This window comes from Ictidomys tridecemlineatus, chromosome 13 (assembly GCF_052094955.1).
Source record: "Ictidomys tridecemlineatus isolate mIctTri1 chromosome 13, mIctTri1.hap1, whole genome shotgun sequence".
NCBI lineage: Eukaryota > Metazoa > Chordata > Mammalia > Rodentia > Sciuridae > Ictidomys > Ictidomys tridecemlineatus.
The window spans coordinates 71,062,164-71,078,863 of record NC_135489.1 but is presented as its reverse complement, the minus strand read 5'-3'; the positions used below and the strand labels follow the sequence as shown (position 1 = coordinate 71,078,863).

At 40.4% G+C, this 16,700-nt stretch overlaps 1 protein-coding gene across 7 annotated transcripts in view; it reads left to right on the top strand.

Annotated features, from left to right (window-relative positions):
- The first annotated feature begins 5,450 nt into the window (after positions 1-5,450).
- Positions 5,451-16,700, top strand: part of LOC144369902 (uncharacterized) — a 64,110-nt gene continuing 52,860 nt past the window's right edge. For 2 of the 7 annotated variants that reach the window (XR_013429743.1, XR_013429746.1), the window contains exons 1-5: positions 5,458-5,967; positions 7,417-7,479; positions 10,425-10,570; positions 12,841-12,996; positions 13,594-13,800. Coding sequence is in view for 1 of the 7 variants with exons in the window: in XM_078030406.1 (XP_077886532.1) it covers positions 5,835-5,967; positions 7,417-7,479; positions 10,425-10,570 (342 nt within the window). In the remaining 6 variants the exon portion in view is untranslated. Of the gene's footprint in view, positions 5,968-7,416; positions 7,480-10,424; positions 10,571-12,840; positions 12,997-13,593; positions 13,801-16,700 lie in introns of all 7 variants that reach the window. The other 5 variants (XR_013429747.1, XR_013429745.1, XR_013429748.1 and 2 more) reach the window with 5 other exon arrangements.

The following is a 16,700-nucleotide window of genomic DNA, read 5'->3' as shown; positions in this document are numbered from 1 at the left end:
GCCAGCAACCAAAGGGACACAGTGTATATGTGAGACTAACCCTGACTTCCTGCAAGCTGGATGGAAAGATGTACTGTTAGGTACCCATGGATGGAAGGAAGGTGGACATCAAAAATAAGTCAACCTGCATACCTCCCCAGTCTGAAGCGTAGGTGGGGACAATCTGTTTTTCACTGGTATGATCATTTAGCTTCACTGTTATCCCCAAAATTGGTCTAGAGGATGTAAATGTAGTACATGGAAATTGTAGCCAATTATATTCAAAAACTCTCAATGACATTGAGAAAAGTATTTCTTTCCTTAATGCAGAGATGGTACTCATGAAGAAAGCAGCTCAGGGTGGCACTGGTGCCATCATTCAAATGAAGTTTTGCATTTACAACTCAAAAGATTTGCATTCCCAACTGGGTGCAGTGGTGTATTCCTATAATCCCAGCAGTTGGGGAGGCTGAGGCAGGAGAATTGCAAGTTCAAAGCCAGCCTCAGACACAAATTTGTGTCTGTTGCTTTATGCCATCCAGTTCATGGTGTTTGTTATAGCAGCCTTAAAATACTAATACCCCAAGAGAGTCTCAGTGTATTTTTTTCTTTCTCTGGTGCAAAATTACTGCCATTTTTAAAAGAATATACCAGGGAACTTGTAGAAAAGTTTACATAAGATCAGGGTTTTGAGCAACTAATAGATTTCTGATGATTAAAAAAAAAATCAGTGTCATGTTTAGTCAAGTACAGCCTGAGAATCTAGAATCATCCTTACAGGGGCCTCCTTAGGAATTAATGATGCCAACATCATAACTGAAAGTCCCCCTCCCATGGTCCCCAAGGCCGAAAGTGCACATCTCGGGTAAAAATAGGGAATCAGAAAGACAGGCACTTCTACAAGTTTCTACACCCACAGTGGAAGCCATGGGGATACATGCTGGCTTCAGGTCAGTGTAGTGAGTGTGGCAGGGCTATCCACCATGGAGGCTGAGAAAGACTATAGGTTATGAAGCAGAACACCATCACTGAGACTGTTTAGGTGTTTAACAGCATGAACTCCTGAAGAGCTGAGAATAAGCTAGCATGGACCAATCCACTGGGTAGGGGTTGCCTGCAGGTTCACCAAGGCAGAGGTTGCCCAAGGAAAAAGCAGAAGAGCTACCTTTAGACTTCCTTACCTGCAATCTCAAGAGCCTGGCTCCCCTCAAGCCCTGAAATACTCATTTCCTTCTCTTCTGCAGCAGTTGGGCATGGGGCTGGCTCCCTGAAGCTGGATGCCAAAGGAAATTTCCCAACATCCCAGGACTCTATGCTCAAGACCCACTGAAGGGAAAAAAAGATACTGACCCAGCAAGTAAGGGGTTCTGTGGGGAATACTCAAAACTGTGAGCAAGAAAAGAAGAAGGGGCAGCACTGGGCAGGCACTGTATTTAAGAGACCGCTACCCATTAGCATTTACTAAGTGCTCCACTGAAACCAGCACCAGTAACAGGCCTCACAGAAAGCATGGAGTAATCTCCAGGAAAGTGTTGCCCCAGCAAACAACACTGATGTGCAAGATCAGCTCCTATCTAATATACTATTACCTGGACACACCACTTATTACATGTTGTAAAAATCCTTGAAGTAAATGCAGTTATGATCCCATTTTACATGAGGAAAAATAGATGAGTCAGAGATCAGAAAACAAGGCTGGGGAGAACCCATCAAGGTATGGCCTCAAACCTCTTATTCTCCCCCATAGGATTTATGGTTTTGAATTTGAGATAAAGAAAAAAATTAATTAATTGAGGTGGGAGTGGGGGCATGCCTGGAGTTTACCTGAGATATTTAAAAATAAATTTATAAAATGAGTCAATTAGAAAAGAAGCAATACTTAGGTGAATACACCTAGGTCTTAGATTTCCTCCTGACCATGAATGCTGGGAGTAGGTGGGTCTTTTTATTCTAAAGTATTTGATGGACAATGTTAAACCACAGTGATAGTCTCTATCTAGACTCTTCTTAGGGCTGGTTTTGTTTCCAGAGGCTCAACTTCTCATGGGAAATTTGGAGTCCAGCAATTCCAATATGGCTTGCCAAGAAGAACCATGACCTGCAGGAAAATAAAAACTTCACTCCCATGACAAGGCACACTCCTGAGAAGAAACAAGAAGGACTGTCCCTGAGAGGCTGGGCAGCAAGAAAAGAAGGCCCACATCTCCTGGCTCACAGGACTCCAGGTTGCTTCAGTGGTCCCTGGGAAGTAAGGGGCTACCATCATGAAGTATCTCTAACTGAGTGGCCCATAGCAGAAAGCTCCATTCACATTCTGGAGGCCATAGACTGAAATCAAGTCCTCAATTGGGATGTAGTCCCTCTGGCATTCTGGGTAGAATGGTTCCTTGCTACTCCATGGCTTTTGGTGGCAACTGCTGGCTCTCAATGCCCCCTAGTTTCTGGCTACATGACTCCAACCTCTGTCCCTGTTGTCACATGATGTTCTTCCCTTGAACTATCTTCTTATGAGGACACCTTTCAGATTGGATTAAGGGCTCACCCTACTCTGGTGTGACCTTATGTTGACTAATTACATCTGCAGTGACCCTATTTCCAAATAAGGCCACTTTCTGAGATACTGAGAGTCAGGACTTTGACATGCTGCAGGGAGACAGAATTTACCCCACTGCAGTGAGATTCTGACTTCCAGATTGTTAAAGAAGAGCAAGAAGCAGGATATCGCTTCTAAGGGGCAGAGCCAGAATTGTGAACTAGGTGGCCTGATCCAGATCCCCTGCTTTTCCCTGCTGCCCTGTGCTATTTCATACATGAAGGATTTAGCTCAGTACCAGTCTTGTAGAAAGTGCTCAGTCAACATTAGTAAGTATCATTAAATGTCTTTTGCTATTTCTTAATAAGTCTTACCAGGAATGAAGACTAAATTTATTCAGTAGATAACTGCTTTATTGTAGGATTTTTATTTTTTATCCCTAAAACCTTCCTCGATGAGTTCTAAGTTTAACCCCCACCAGCCAGGAAATCCAGAGTGAATACAGGTACAATATCCTGTATTAAAAATGTGTGGGACCAGCAGCACTTTAGATTTGGGATTTTTTTTTCAGATTTTGGAATATCTGCATAGACATAATAAGATATCCTAGGGATGAGACTCAAGTCTAATCATAAAATTTCTTCATTTTTATATGTGCCTTAAAAATACAGACTTAAGGCAATTTTATATCATATATTTAATAATTTTGTACATGAAACATAATTTTATAGTGTGAAATTTTCCATTTGTGGCATTGTGTTAGCACCCAAAACATGTTGAATTTAGGAGCTTTTCCAACTTTGGATTTTTCAACCTGTGCTAACAGCTAATACATATGAAGTCAATGCCTGCCTCAGGCACTCCAGTGAAAACTACATAGGCTACCTTGATTAACCCCTTACCAGCCATAATAGATCATATCACCCATTTCACAGATGAGGAAACTGAGGCAGTGAAGAAGCTGGACTTACATCCTTTCTCAAAGCCACAGAGCTAGAAAGTGGCAGAACTGGGATTTGAACAGAGACATTTATGTCTTACCTCCTACTCTCTAACCCATGGTGGGTGCAGACCTTGCCCTCAGATGGTGGGGGACAGGGGGATATTTTTATTTAACCACCCAAAAATTCTCTCTGAATCTCATGGTTTCTAGGTATATTTAATGATTTCCACTGAAACACTGCCATGAGTATCTTCTTGTCTCTCTCAAGTTCCCCAGCTAGGGCCTGCCTTCTTGTCTTAAGAAGTGAAAGTGTAGGGACATCAGCCCATGTCTGATATAATTTCAGATCTAAAATTAACAATAATGACCTAGCTCCAGCCTGACCCTCAAGAGAAGAAAGGGGAGAAGGGAAAGGGGAAAAAAAAAAAACCAACAACCAGTTCTTCACAAATTAGGATAATAATAAAGTTTCTTTCAAGTGTGTGGGCATATTCTTAGCAAGATTGTAACACCTAAATCAAGTCTAGGCTATAAAAATGTCACAAAAGCCAGAAGTCAGGATACAGGCCTGACTTCCTTTAGGGAGTCAGGGGATTTCCTGGGTGTCAGGAGGCTGGGTGGCAGAGATGGAGCCAGGCAGAGCCTGACTCTCTAGCAGGCACATACTTCTGTCTGTCCCCCATTGAGTTCCTTCTGGGGCTGCCCATACAACCATGGGTGGGGCTCTGGAGCTGGAATCTTCTGTAGTCATCATTGTGCCTCTTGATCACCTTCCCAGATACTCTTCAAACAGCCCAAGTGCATACGATGCCAGCCAGGTGGGCAACATGAGGACACATCTTACAGACCAGCAATCCAGGTGCCCATTGGACTGAGCGTTGTGGCTCTGAAAGTCCCCTGCATTTGTAAGAGGCCATGTGTCCCAGGGTCCACCCCTAGCCTGTGTCTGAAGCAGGATATTAAGGCAGGCCCATTTCTGGAGAACACAGAATCACCTAGACAGCTCAAAAATGCCCCAGGGGTTTGCAGAATATTCCTCAGACTGCATAGCCACCTGGGACCACCCAATTTTCCCCAATTTCTTTCCTTCACTAGGAATCAGGTCTCATCTTGCCCAGCTCCATTTTATCTCAATAAAGCACTTCCTCTAATAAAACCAGTACATATTTAATCCCCTCTTGGAGTCTGCTTCTTGCAAACCCAGACTAGCCCCATGTCTCTTCTCAGAGTTACCCTCTTCTAGGGGCTTCTTATCTTAACAGAAGCAAATGCAAATTTTTTGCACTGGCCTCCAAGGCCCAGGACCTCTCTCCCATGGACTACTGTATTAGTTAGCTTTTTTGTCACTGTGACGCAAATACCTGATGAGAACAACGTAGAGGAAGAAAAGTTGATTTGGGCTCCTAGTTTCAGGTCTGTGTTCAGCTGAACGTTGCTCTGTGCCTGAGGTGAGGCAGTTCTTGATAGAAGCCCGTGGCTGAGAAAAGCCACTCACCTCATGGTGATACAGAAACAGCACAAGGAGCCAAGAACATAACATACAACCCCCAAGGCACACCCCTGGTGACCTACCTCCTCCAACCATACATGATGTGCCTACAGTTACCACCCAATAGACCACTGATTAGGCTACAGCTCTCAAAATCTAATCATCCACCTCCTGTGTCAGCACCTGGCCTTTTGGAGGACACCTCATATTCAAACCCATAACAATTACTAACCTTGTCCTCAGCTTAGTGCTGTTCTGGAGGTTCCTTGATCACCCCAAGTTGATTCTACCTCAATGCCTTTGCATCTGCTCTTTCTCAGAGTCACTTAACTGGGTCTAAGTTGCACCTGCCCCCTCCTTTCCTGCTCCCTCCTCAGCTCTGGGACTGGAATTTTCACAGTGCTCCTGGCCTCTGAAGGCCATCCATCCCTGCTGGGAGGCTTTGAAAGGGACAGTGTGAAGAACAAAGGCCACTGTTCACAGAGGCAGCTGGTGTCTCCAGACCCCAGGCCTGAAGGGTGAGGTCTGACTGGAAGACACAAAGGACCAGGGACAAACAGTGATGGAATCCCTTTTATTTACCTGAACCTGAGGGAGCTGTCAAGTGTGGAACAATGAGGTCGATTGCTGGGCAGAGCGGTGGGAGGAGCAGCCTTCCAGTCCTTCTCACCGCTCAGCTCTACAAGAGCTGGTTCCCCAGAGATACAGGCGGCGCCGGCCAATGGGGGCCGAACGGCGCCGAGGAGGCGGGGCCGGGCCGGTAGGGGGAAATCCCGCTCTACGTTGAATTATCAGCCACGCTGGGGTCTTAGCAGAGTGCGCTGCTCCTTCCTGGGGGCAGGACGAAAGCTTTCTCTAGCCTAGCTAAGGCCCGCAGAAGCAGTGCCCCCATGAGGCCAGCCATCCCCAGTGGCCCCAAGACCTGGGCACCTTCTGCTTTCTCTCAGCTTCCCGCGACCGCACAGCAGTCCCCGCCTCGTGGGGAACCTTGGGCGCCGCCGGCGGTTCGCTGCTGCAGAACAGGTGAGCCCGCCTTCGCCGCTAGGGGATCTGTGGCGTCCGACTAAAGGCTCGCGGAGCACCAGGAAGTGGGGAGGGGGGCGTGTCAAAAACTCCAGCCCCTTGCTGTAGAATGAAGAGCCACTCGAATTTGGTTGATTGCCTTTAACCAGAGAGGTTTTCAGTTCCATTTCGCAAACTACAATAGCTGCATTCAATTCCACTTGAGCTCGGTGAACTACATAAAACATGAGGCCTACACTTATAATAATCTGTAAACAAAAACAAAATATCTACTAACACTGTTCTGTAATGACATCTTCCATTGTCCGCAGGGGGGTACCCAAGTAAGAATTCAGAAGCTGGGTAGGAAGCAGTCCAACTGAAGATGTCATCAGATAGTTGGGTAATGAGAGATCAGTAATCTCGGCCACCCCGACCCGGGCCGCCCGCCAAGGCCCCGCCCGGCGCCGGCACCTGGCCGCGGGCTAACATTTTCTGTAGGTGGAATCAATATTGTATGATTCTAAAGAAATGTATGATTGTCAAGAGCCTAGTGTGCTGTCCAAGGTCTAACAGTCACTTCCCTAGTGGGCAGAGACAAGTTCTATTTGTATTACGGCAAAAACAAAACTGACTAGTTTTTAATTGCACGGTTTTTTTTTTAAAAGCAAGAATCATTTTCTGGATATGTAAGTGTAAATGTAGATGCAATTTTGGCTGTACCTCTTTATCATGCCTGTAATGGCCTATAAGTCTGCACTTTAGTGTTTTTTAATTATTTTATTTCTGGGTACTTATGAACAGAGAAATGACCCAAATATTTTTTCTACTTAGTGTCTTTATTTATAAAGTATACATCTTCTTTACTTTTAAAGCTGAGTTAAAGTATGCAGTCTTAAATGTGTAATATTTTTGGATGTTCTTTGCTTAGTCTTTCCAGAAGGAATAAACAGTGTTTTTTTGTTTTGTTGTGTTGTGTTAAGTGGGACCACTTTGTTTCCCTTTTCTGTGTTAGAAAAATGACATTAATTTTCAGTTGAATGTATTTTTGCAAGCATCACATTATTATAGGGACATTTACACCTTTTCACACAAGCTTAAATCCTACATTGTGGGACTGAAGTGCTCTTAAAATAATCTTTTTATTTTCACTGTGTAATATGCAAAGCAAAAGGGAAATTATTTAGTGGGTGGTGGCTAAAAATTAGAACTCATGTTCTAGTTTGATTACATTGGCTGTACCCTCCTTAGATCTTCCATCAAAGGGCTGTCCCATTGCAATCTTACTAAAACATTTTATTAAAATAAACCTTTTTTTCCTTTTTATAATAATAATTAGGCTTTGAAATAAAAATATTATTCCTTTATTTTTTTAAAGAGAGAGTGAGAGAGGAGAGGGAGAGAGAGAGAGAGAGAGAGAGAGAGAGAGAGAGAGAGAGAAATTTTTTTAATATTTATTTATTTTTTTAGTTCTCGGCGGACACATCTTTGTATGTGGTGCTGAGGATCAAACCCGGGCCGCACGCATGCCAGGTGAGCGCGCTACCACTTGAGCCACATCCCCAGCCCAATATTATTCCTTTAAAATGGTGGGCTTGCCATCATTGAAGATGTCACTCAGGTGGCCTTGTTTAGCCTTTTTTAAAAATCAAGCTTTAAAATCATCTTTATAGTTCCATGGAAGTACTTATATATCTGTCTCATAGTTTTCAGCTTTAGAACTCTAAATATAATAGTAACTTAATTCCCAGATTTGTGTTATTTGCCCTATTATAGGTAAGTTTATTTTGTTTTGTTTTAGTACATGTTTTTCTCTGATAAGACTCAGGAATTCTGAAATGTGAGATTAAGTTTTTCAATTCTTTCTCTTGTAGCATGAATTAATATATTTATTAGTAGCACTTATGATTATTGACAGAATAATTCAGCATATATTCAAATGACATGTGCAATATTCATCAGTCACCTCTATTTTAAAGTAATTTAATTGTAAACTTAATGATTAGTTTATTTACAAATGAGATTTTAGATATTAGTGCAAATTTTCCAGTAGGTAGCTCTTTTTTGGCTATGAATATTTGACTTATCAGAGATCTCTCATTTGCCTATTAATTAGGGTGACACTTTTGCCCTGATTAATTAAAATACAAAGTAATTCTTTGAAAACAAATTATTATATTCCTATGCTAGAGAAGAATTTAATCATAAGGGTTTTTTTTTGCCCTATTCATTATAATTGTTTTTCTTTCCTTCATAATGAGTAAATTATCTTTAAGTAATGGTAGAAGACTTCAGTTGCATAATATTCTGAGAGGCACTTAGATCTCAGCACTTGATTGGCCTCCAAATCCTTCCTTCTATTATTGGTAGAAAAAAAATTATATATAATATTGAAATATCCTTATTCTTCTTTTGAGCCCTAATGCTTATTTACGTTTTAAAAAAAATGAGTTTAGCTCAACAATCCCAGTGAACAATATATTTTATTTATTCTTTTCTGTCTGACATGGCAGTGTTTTTCTTGTGCATCTTTGCTTGTTGGTTAATTTTGGTTAAAGGAACCATTACTGAAGATCACTGTTTCCATACTTGTTTCATACTTCATGTATTTTGAAGTACCTTTATTTACTTTTAGTATTTGTGACTTGAAAACTTCACCAAAATTGAGTACCTTTTGGTAGTTTGTAGTGGGTTCTTTAAAATGTTCTACTTTGCTTGGTACTTGTATTAAATATGTAAAGGTAAAAGAAATAATTTTTCTGTATTCTGCCAATCATTTTATATAATAAATCATTCATTTTTTCTTAAAACAGTAAAATTAAAAAAAAAAAAAAAAACTCCAGCCCGGAGAGTCGAAGGCACTGGGGGTGAGGGTCGCAGCGCAGGAGGGACTGCAAGCCGTTGTGCCTTGTCTATCATTTTTAAATCCCTGAAATTGAGGTTAAGTTTATTATCCTTTAAGATTTTAAACTATTAGCACTGCTGCAAGGATCGCTGTGATTAAGTACTTTTGTTATATCCACTTTGCTTTGTGTCTGTATGCTAATATGGTTGCCCAATAAGCTTAAAAATATCAGTCAACATACATTTTAGATTTGCCCCATCAGATATATTTTGGTGATTTTCTAGATAGTGTTAGACATCACATTAGGGAATAACTTAAAGCATTAAGACAAAAGAGTCTTAAAACCATTATTTTGTGTCTCAGTTACCCAATAAAATTTTCACTACTCCATTTTGCCTGAGGAGAATCTTCCAAGAAATATAATTTTGATGGTTTAAAGCTGTGGCTGTCAAAGTATGGTCACCAGCTCAAGCACAGGGACACCAGGAAGAAATTTTTTGAAATGCAAATTCTCAGCTTCTACCTCAGACCTGTTCAGTCAGAAACTCAGGGCTGAATCTCTACAATCTGTGTGCAGCAAATGCTCCAGAAGATTCTGATGCATTAATCATTTATCTATTGCAGAACCATAGTGGCAACAGGGAGGGTGAGGGTAAAATCATTTTCACCAAAATAATCTTGGCAAAATCATGTACAGAACAAACATTTCCTCATTGGCTAACTTCAAAGCAAGCCTTAGTTATTCATAATGCCACCAGGGATATACATAGGAATATGTTCTGCCAAAATGTGAAATTGTTTAAATTCTTCAATATCAGGGTTTCATTATTATATTGCTATCCAATAAGCTAGAGAACTTCATTTGAACTTGATTAGTTATATTCTTTCTTTGTTCACCACTTTGTTATATTCACCACTTTGTTATATTCACCACTTTGTCCAGTAGTGGCCAGCTGGACTGTTGACACATATCCTTTCCACGATGCCCTCAGTCTGTGCAGGTCCCTACTCAGAGAGGTTTTATATCTTAGACTGCAGAAGAAGTGACATCATCAGCATTAACTGATTAGTTAGCTTCTCTGACCAGCATCCTAAGGAGCAACTGTCCTGGTGTGCATGTAAGAAAGTAGCTTTCTACAGATAGCACCAACTAGCCCTGGTTTCCATTGTGCGTAAGAGAAAGCCCAGGTCCTTTAAGATAATACATATAAGGACTTTCCAGTCCAGACTTGTTCTCAGTGTTCCCTTAATTTGGCGAGATTTTTGGGACAAGAAAGGGGGCATTTAGGGATATGGAGTTTTACTGTTCCCCTTTCCTTTAGGATAAGAAATTATACTTGGATAAGCTATTATACAGATCACCATGGAAATAATGATACAATATTCTCATCTAAAAATAATAACAATACTCTTATGACTAGAAATGGTAATAAGGGGATTGAGTCTCTCTATAATGAAAACAATGATAAATCTGCATCTTAAAACTTCATTTGGAATTAATATGACAACATAATATGCAAAGCAAATTTGAAGAAAATTATCATTGTATGTGTAAATCATTAATATTTGGGACATATAATCAGAAAATAATTAAACAATATTATTTATATAATGTTTTTCTTTCTAACATCAGCTTTGGAGAGATGGACATGGAAAAATACACGTAAATACATGGTGTTGCCACATAAAAGCTTCCCTGGGTGTTTTGAAAATCTCTGTTATAATGGAGTGGATATCATTGATTTGTCCAAGAAACACAAACCAGAGATACTCATCATGGTAAGAAAGTCCTAATGTGTATTTAATAGAAAAGATAGATGTAATTTGTTTCATTGATTCAGTTTTAAATATGTTTTTTCTAAAGGAACAAATAATACACAATTTTGTTTATGTTTGATATAATTTTATGCGTGTTTGAAATGGATGCATGTTACAAAATCATGAAGTATAATCATATAGCAGCTTTTAATCCACTTTTTTGAGATGATGAGAACTCTGAACATGAGTAGGCTTTCTTAACAAATTGTAAGTGGGCAATAACATATTAATTAGGTCGAATGTTGTAAAGCAGATCTCTGGAACTTATTTATCTTTAGTAATTGAAATTTTAAATGAGTTACATGGTAACTCTCCATTTTTATTTGCTCTCAGGTCCTAGTAAGTACCATTCTTTTCTCTGCTTCCATGAGTTTTGACTGTTTTAGATATCCAGTCTAAGTGGAATCATGCAATATTTGTCCTTCTGCAAATGGCTTACATCACTTAGTGTATGGTTCCCCTGGTTCATCTGTTCCTGCATATCACAGGATTTCCTTTTTAAAGATTGATAATATTCCATTTCATTTTGACTATTGTAAATAATGTACAATAAACATTGGAATAAAGTATTTTGAGATCCTTATTTTCCAACAGAATCCAATTATGTTCTTTAACTTGTGAACATGATGTTTTCCCAACACCATTTGTTGAAGGGACCATTCTTTCTCTGTTGTATATTCTGGGCACTCCTGTGAAACATCTGTTGCCTGCATATTTGTGAATTTATTTCCAGTCTTTATTCTGTTTAATAAATAAATATTTATTAGGTCAATATTCCTATCTTCAATACCATTCTTTTTCAAATTCTATAGCTTTATAATATATTTTGAAAAAAAGACATATGATTCTTGTTGCTCCCTTCTTCTTTCTCAAGATTGCTTTGGCTATTCAGGATTCTCTATTGTTCTATATGAAATTTAAGGTTGTTTTCTATTTCAATAAAAAATGCCATGAGGATTTTGGTAAAGAATGGATTAATTTTGTATATGACTTTGGATTATATTGCCATTTTAACAGTATTGTTATATCATCCATGAACATGAAATGTATTTCTGTCTTATTTCTTTTATCTGTGTTTTGGAGTTTTCTATATAATCCAAGGTGGTTGTTGTTGTTTTAACTGCCTTAGTTAAGTTCGTCTTCAGTATTTTATTCTTTTTGATGCTGCTGTAAATGAGAGTGCTTTCTTAATTTCTTTGTCAGTTTTCTGTTACTGTGTTAATATACCTGTGATAATCAATTTATAAGGAGGAAAGGTTTATTTTTGCTCATAATTTCACAGGTTTCAGTCTCTGGTCACTGGACCCTGTTGCTTTGGATCTGTGACAGCAAAATATATCTTGCAGGATGATGGGGCAGAGGAAGCCACTTTGCCTCATGGTAGCTAGTTAGCAAAGAGGAAGAAAAGAGGGGGCCATAGTCCCAATACCCCTTTCTAGAATATACCCCCAGTAACTCAACTTTCTTCCACTAAGCCCTACCTTCCCAGTCAGTAATACCATAGGCTGAGAACCAGGCTTCTAACACATGAGTTTTTGAGTGCTAGGGGTGGAATGTGATAGGTTGGATCTTGAATGTCCCCCAAGGGCCAATGTGTTGAAGGCTTGATCCCCAGCCTGTGGCACTATTGGGGGGCAGTGGAAACTTCAGGAGGTATGGCTTTTTGAAAGTAAACTAGGTCATTGGGGGCACTTTGAGGGAGCTATGGGACTCCATCTTCTCTCTCTTTGCTTCGAAGCTTCCATGAGGCGAACAAGCCTCCTTAGTCATGTGCTTCCACCATGATTTGCTTTCTCACTGTAGGCCCAAAGCAACTGAGCCAAGCAACTACAGACTGAAATCTCTGTAACTGTGAGCCAAAATAAATCTTGCCTCCTTATGAGTTGACTAACACAGTTTCCTTAGAAACAGACTTTTTGTGTGTTAATTTTTTTTATCCTGCAACTTCACTAATTGTTTTCATTAATTCCAATTTTTAAAATATTTAGTATTTTTTTATATCTAAGATATAATCTGCAAAAAGAGATAATTTTACTTCTTCCTTTTCAATTTTGATGTTTTTTATTTCTTTATCTTGCTTAATTGCTGACTTTTATTAAGATATTAACTACAAATGGTAAGAGTGGGCATGCTTGCTTTGTTCTTTTTTTTTTCCAGTTTCCAAAATTTTATTATCAATTATGTCTGTAGTTTGCTTACTATTATTAAACTATTTTTTAAAAAAATCCCAGATAGAGCTGATCAATTTACCAGCACCATCATCAAGCAAACTGCAAATCTATCCTTGTCACAGAGCAAGAGGATACTTAAGATCAACCCAAGAACATCTTAAAGTATCCACAGGATACTGAGCTTGCTGTGCACTGCTGCCGCCCCCTGCACAGGGTGTAAGTGTTTTTCATCCTTAAAAAGCTTCTGTACACAGAGGTGGCTATTGTACCCTGAACAGTGTCTTGCTGAGGGGCAATCACCACTTGGCTAATAAAGACTCTCCAATTTGGACAAAATTCAGCCTCAGAGCTTTCTGGAGAATCTGACGTTTCTCTGGCAAGGAGGGAAGGGACTGTCACTTTCACTTTGGGAGGTTCTTCCTTCACCTGTCTTCCTGGTCTCTTCATATCTTGAAGACTGGGAGTGTACTTTGATTTCCAGCATTGCCTTACTAGAGCAGGGGTCTCCTGAGACCACACCTCCACTCTCTTCCCTTGACTCATACCTGGCCTTTGCCAAGCTTGGGCTGGACTTGAGGCTGCCTCTTGCAATTCCCGTGATAATCCTCCCATTCTGGGTTCTTCCCAAAAGACTATAAGTGTAAATCTGAGAAAGCAGGCGGTCCTCCAGTGTAGTTGGAGGGACCACTGAGGGGTCATAGCTGCCACCCAGTGGGGTTCCTTTCCAGGCCTTCTGCATCTCTGCAGGTGAGGGATCAGGGAGGAAACTCTGCAGAGAGGGAACTGACATTTTTTAATCACCTTTTCTCCTAGACGTTTCCAAGGAACTCTTTCTGGGAAACTGGAAACCTTCGCAATGGAGTTGACCCTGGAGTCACAAGAGACTAAGGGAAAGTTCAACTGTGGAAGAGGCAAGGGTGGTCTCTTATCAGAGTTGTGATTCATGGAATCAAGGACCTGGAGGTGTGGACTCAACCTGTGTCTCACTTGAGACCTTATAATATTTGTTTCTAGCATCAGGTGAGTTCCCAGACTAAGGAAGGAAAGATTCTTGGAAGGGGATTGCTGATCCTTGGAGAATGCTAGATTGCTGCTGGGATAGAGGGGTTGTTTGTTTGTTTTTGTGGGTGTTAGACTTTGGAAAAGCATAGTTGACAGTAAGCCAGGATGCACATACATAAGTGGATATTATGCCCTTATTAATCTCAACCAACTTTATGATCAGATGGTCTTGCAGGATTTTTTTTCAGTAGTTTCTTGGTTGAGCCTATAGATATGTCACTTTCTGAGTCACACTTCCATGTCCTCTTCAAGTCACTTTCTGAATCCTCCTTTTCATTCCCAGAGCCTTTACTGAGGTGCTTCTTGAATTCCAGGGTAGATCTTCCACATCGCTCTCTAGGTCTTGCTCTGGTCCCTAGAGCAGCAGGACCTCACTTTCTGCACAGCTTTGCTACTTTCACAAGCAAGTTCAGAGGACTGGGTGGCCAGGAAGGGGCCATGCTTATCTTTTGCCTGGTACTCACAACACTTCCTTGAGAATTTTCCCTGAGCTCTGTCAAGACCTGGGATGCATGAAATTTGCAGGGAGGGCCAGACTGCTCTTCTTCTGTAATGAACCTCCCTAGACTGTGTTGCTCTGGTTGCTCCTGGAGTTTGGTGCTGTTAGAATCACCAGGAAGGATGGAGGCCAACTTGAGGCTCAGAGAGGTGTGACTGCCCTGGTGATTATTAGAGTGGATTGGTTATTGGCTTCCTGAGCTTTTTTGAGCAAAGAGGGTAAAACCTTCCTGTGTTTCTGTTGCTTCTGTAAGGGGTTCCACATGCTGATTTTTAGCTGGGATGAGAAGCCATACCTCCTCCTGGGATATAGGGCAAATTTATCTGTGGGTCCTCTTCTAGGGTGGAGAAAAAGGTGGTAGGTTTGGGAAAGAGGATGTGAGGTCTGTGTGGTTCTGTACCTGAGCCACAGATGGGGGCAGTGTTTGTGTTAAAAATTGGGATTGGGCGACATAGTTGGGCAAGATCTGGTCCTTAGAAAGTTGTGGAGATTTTTTGAGCCTGGGATTGAACTGGGAAAGAATTAGAGACTTAAATGTGACAGCTTTACATTGTGCAGAGGAAGACCTCATAGAGATCCAAGCAATAGCCACGGGGGACTCACTGTGCAGAGAGGGCGGACCCCAGAACAACTGACTGCATCTGTGCTCTGAAGGTCCCCCAAGGCCTTGTGGTAAGAGAAATGCTGAAAGAAATAGGAAGATGCTCTAGTTTCCTTTTTGTGTTCCAGAAGGGTTGTGCATGGTGTCTCTCTTGCCCCTCGGTGACTTAAACATTTTTCCCAGAGAATCCATGTTTGGGGTCATTGATTTGAAAGAGGACCCATTCTTAGCATTTTCCTTTCACATTTTTGATTCTACTCTTCTGGTAATTAGCATCTCCAGCAGTTTCTGGATGTGAGGGTTGATCAAAGAGAGAACACAGCCTCTACTTACTGGTGTGTAAGGTCTCCCCAGAGTGTGGGGGTCTGGTCTATTTTATAAAAAATATGATAAACTATTTTGAACTATAGTCTCTTCACTGTGCTGTAAAGTACTAAAACTTATTACTTTATCTATTTTGGTACCCATTAACAAATAACTTTTTGTTTTGGGCACCAAAAATTGAACCCCAGGGGAGCTTAACCACTGACCCACATCCCAAGCCCCTTTCATTTATTTATTTATATTTGTTTTGTTTTTTAATTTTGAGACAGGTTCCAGTTAAGTTGCTTTAGACCTCACTAAATTGCTGAGGCTGGCTTTGAACTTGCAATTCTCTTGTCTCAGCCTCCAAATCTACTGGGATTAAGCATGAGTGGCACTACACCTGATGACAATTAACTTAAAAAAAATCTAAGTATAGTCAGAAGAAAAAGTACCCAGAGTTAAATATTTTAAACCTATTTGTACAATTATGCCAACTTAATTTTGATGCATTGCTTGATATTTTACAAAGTGTAGGATTCAATTTGGAACCTGAGGACATGCAGTTGCCTAATCAGGCCAGATTTTAAGATGTGAACTTGGCATGCAATTTTAAAGAACTCAAGTGAGAGCTACCTCTTACTTTTAGCATTTCCTTTTAGGAAAATATTGTAGTTTGCATCTGGAATGTCCCCCAAAGACTTATGTGTTAGATACTTGGTCCCTGTTGGTGGCACTATTTGGAAGGTGGTAGAGACTTTAGGAGGTTGGGCCCCTTTGGAGATGGGTCACTGGGGGTGTGCTTTGAAGTATTATTTTGTCCCTGATTCTCCCCCTACCCCCATTTTCTGGCTATGAGATGAAGAGCTTTATTCTGCCATACCTTCTGGCTCACTAGAGGCCCAGAAACAATGGAGCCCTGTGACTATGGATGAAAATCTCTGAAATTATTAGCCAAAATATTTCCTCCTCTGAGTTTTTCTCAGGTATTTTATACATCCACACAAAGCTGCATTATTCAGAAAAGAGAAATGTTTGACATTTCAGATTATTGGCTGACCTGTGAGTGCAGAAATGTGAATTTCTGCATGTAGCGTAAAATTGATTTAAGCAACCACTGTGTAATATTTATGTACCATACCTACAATAATTTTAATTCTTGAAATACTTTTAAAAGACGTCCTTTCCCTGAATTTTTAATGGCAGATTTTTTTTCTACAATACTCACATGATTCTGATAAAAACAAATGGAAGTGCTCATTAAATATTAGAGTAGATGTTGCCAGGTAAAGTTATAGGAACGGAAGCTTACATGGGAAAGGGACAGCATAAAAGAGTCCAAAAACAAACAAGCAAACTATTTTGGAGCAAAGTTCACATATCCAGAATAAATCTATTTATTTTACATCTTTTCAGGCTCCCAAACATCACTAAGCAGAGGGTTTTTGTAAACAC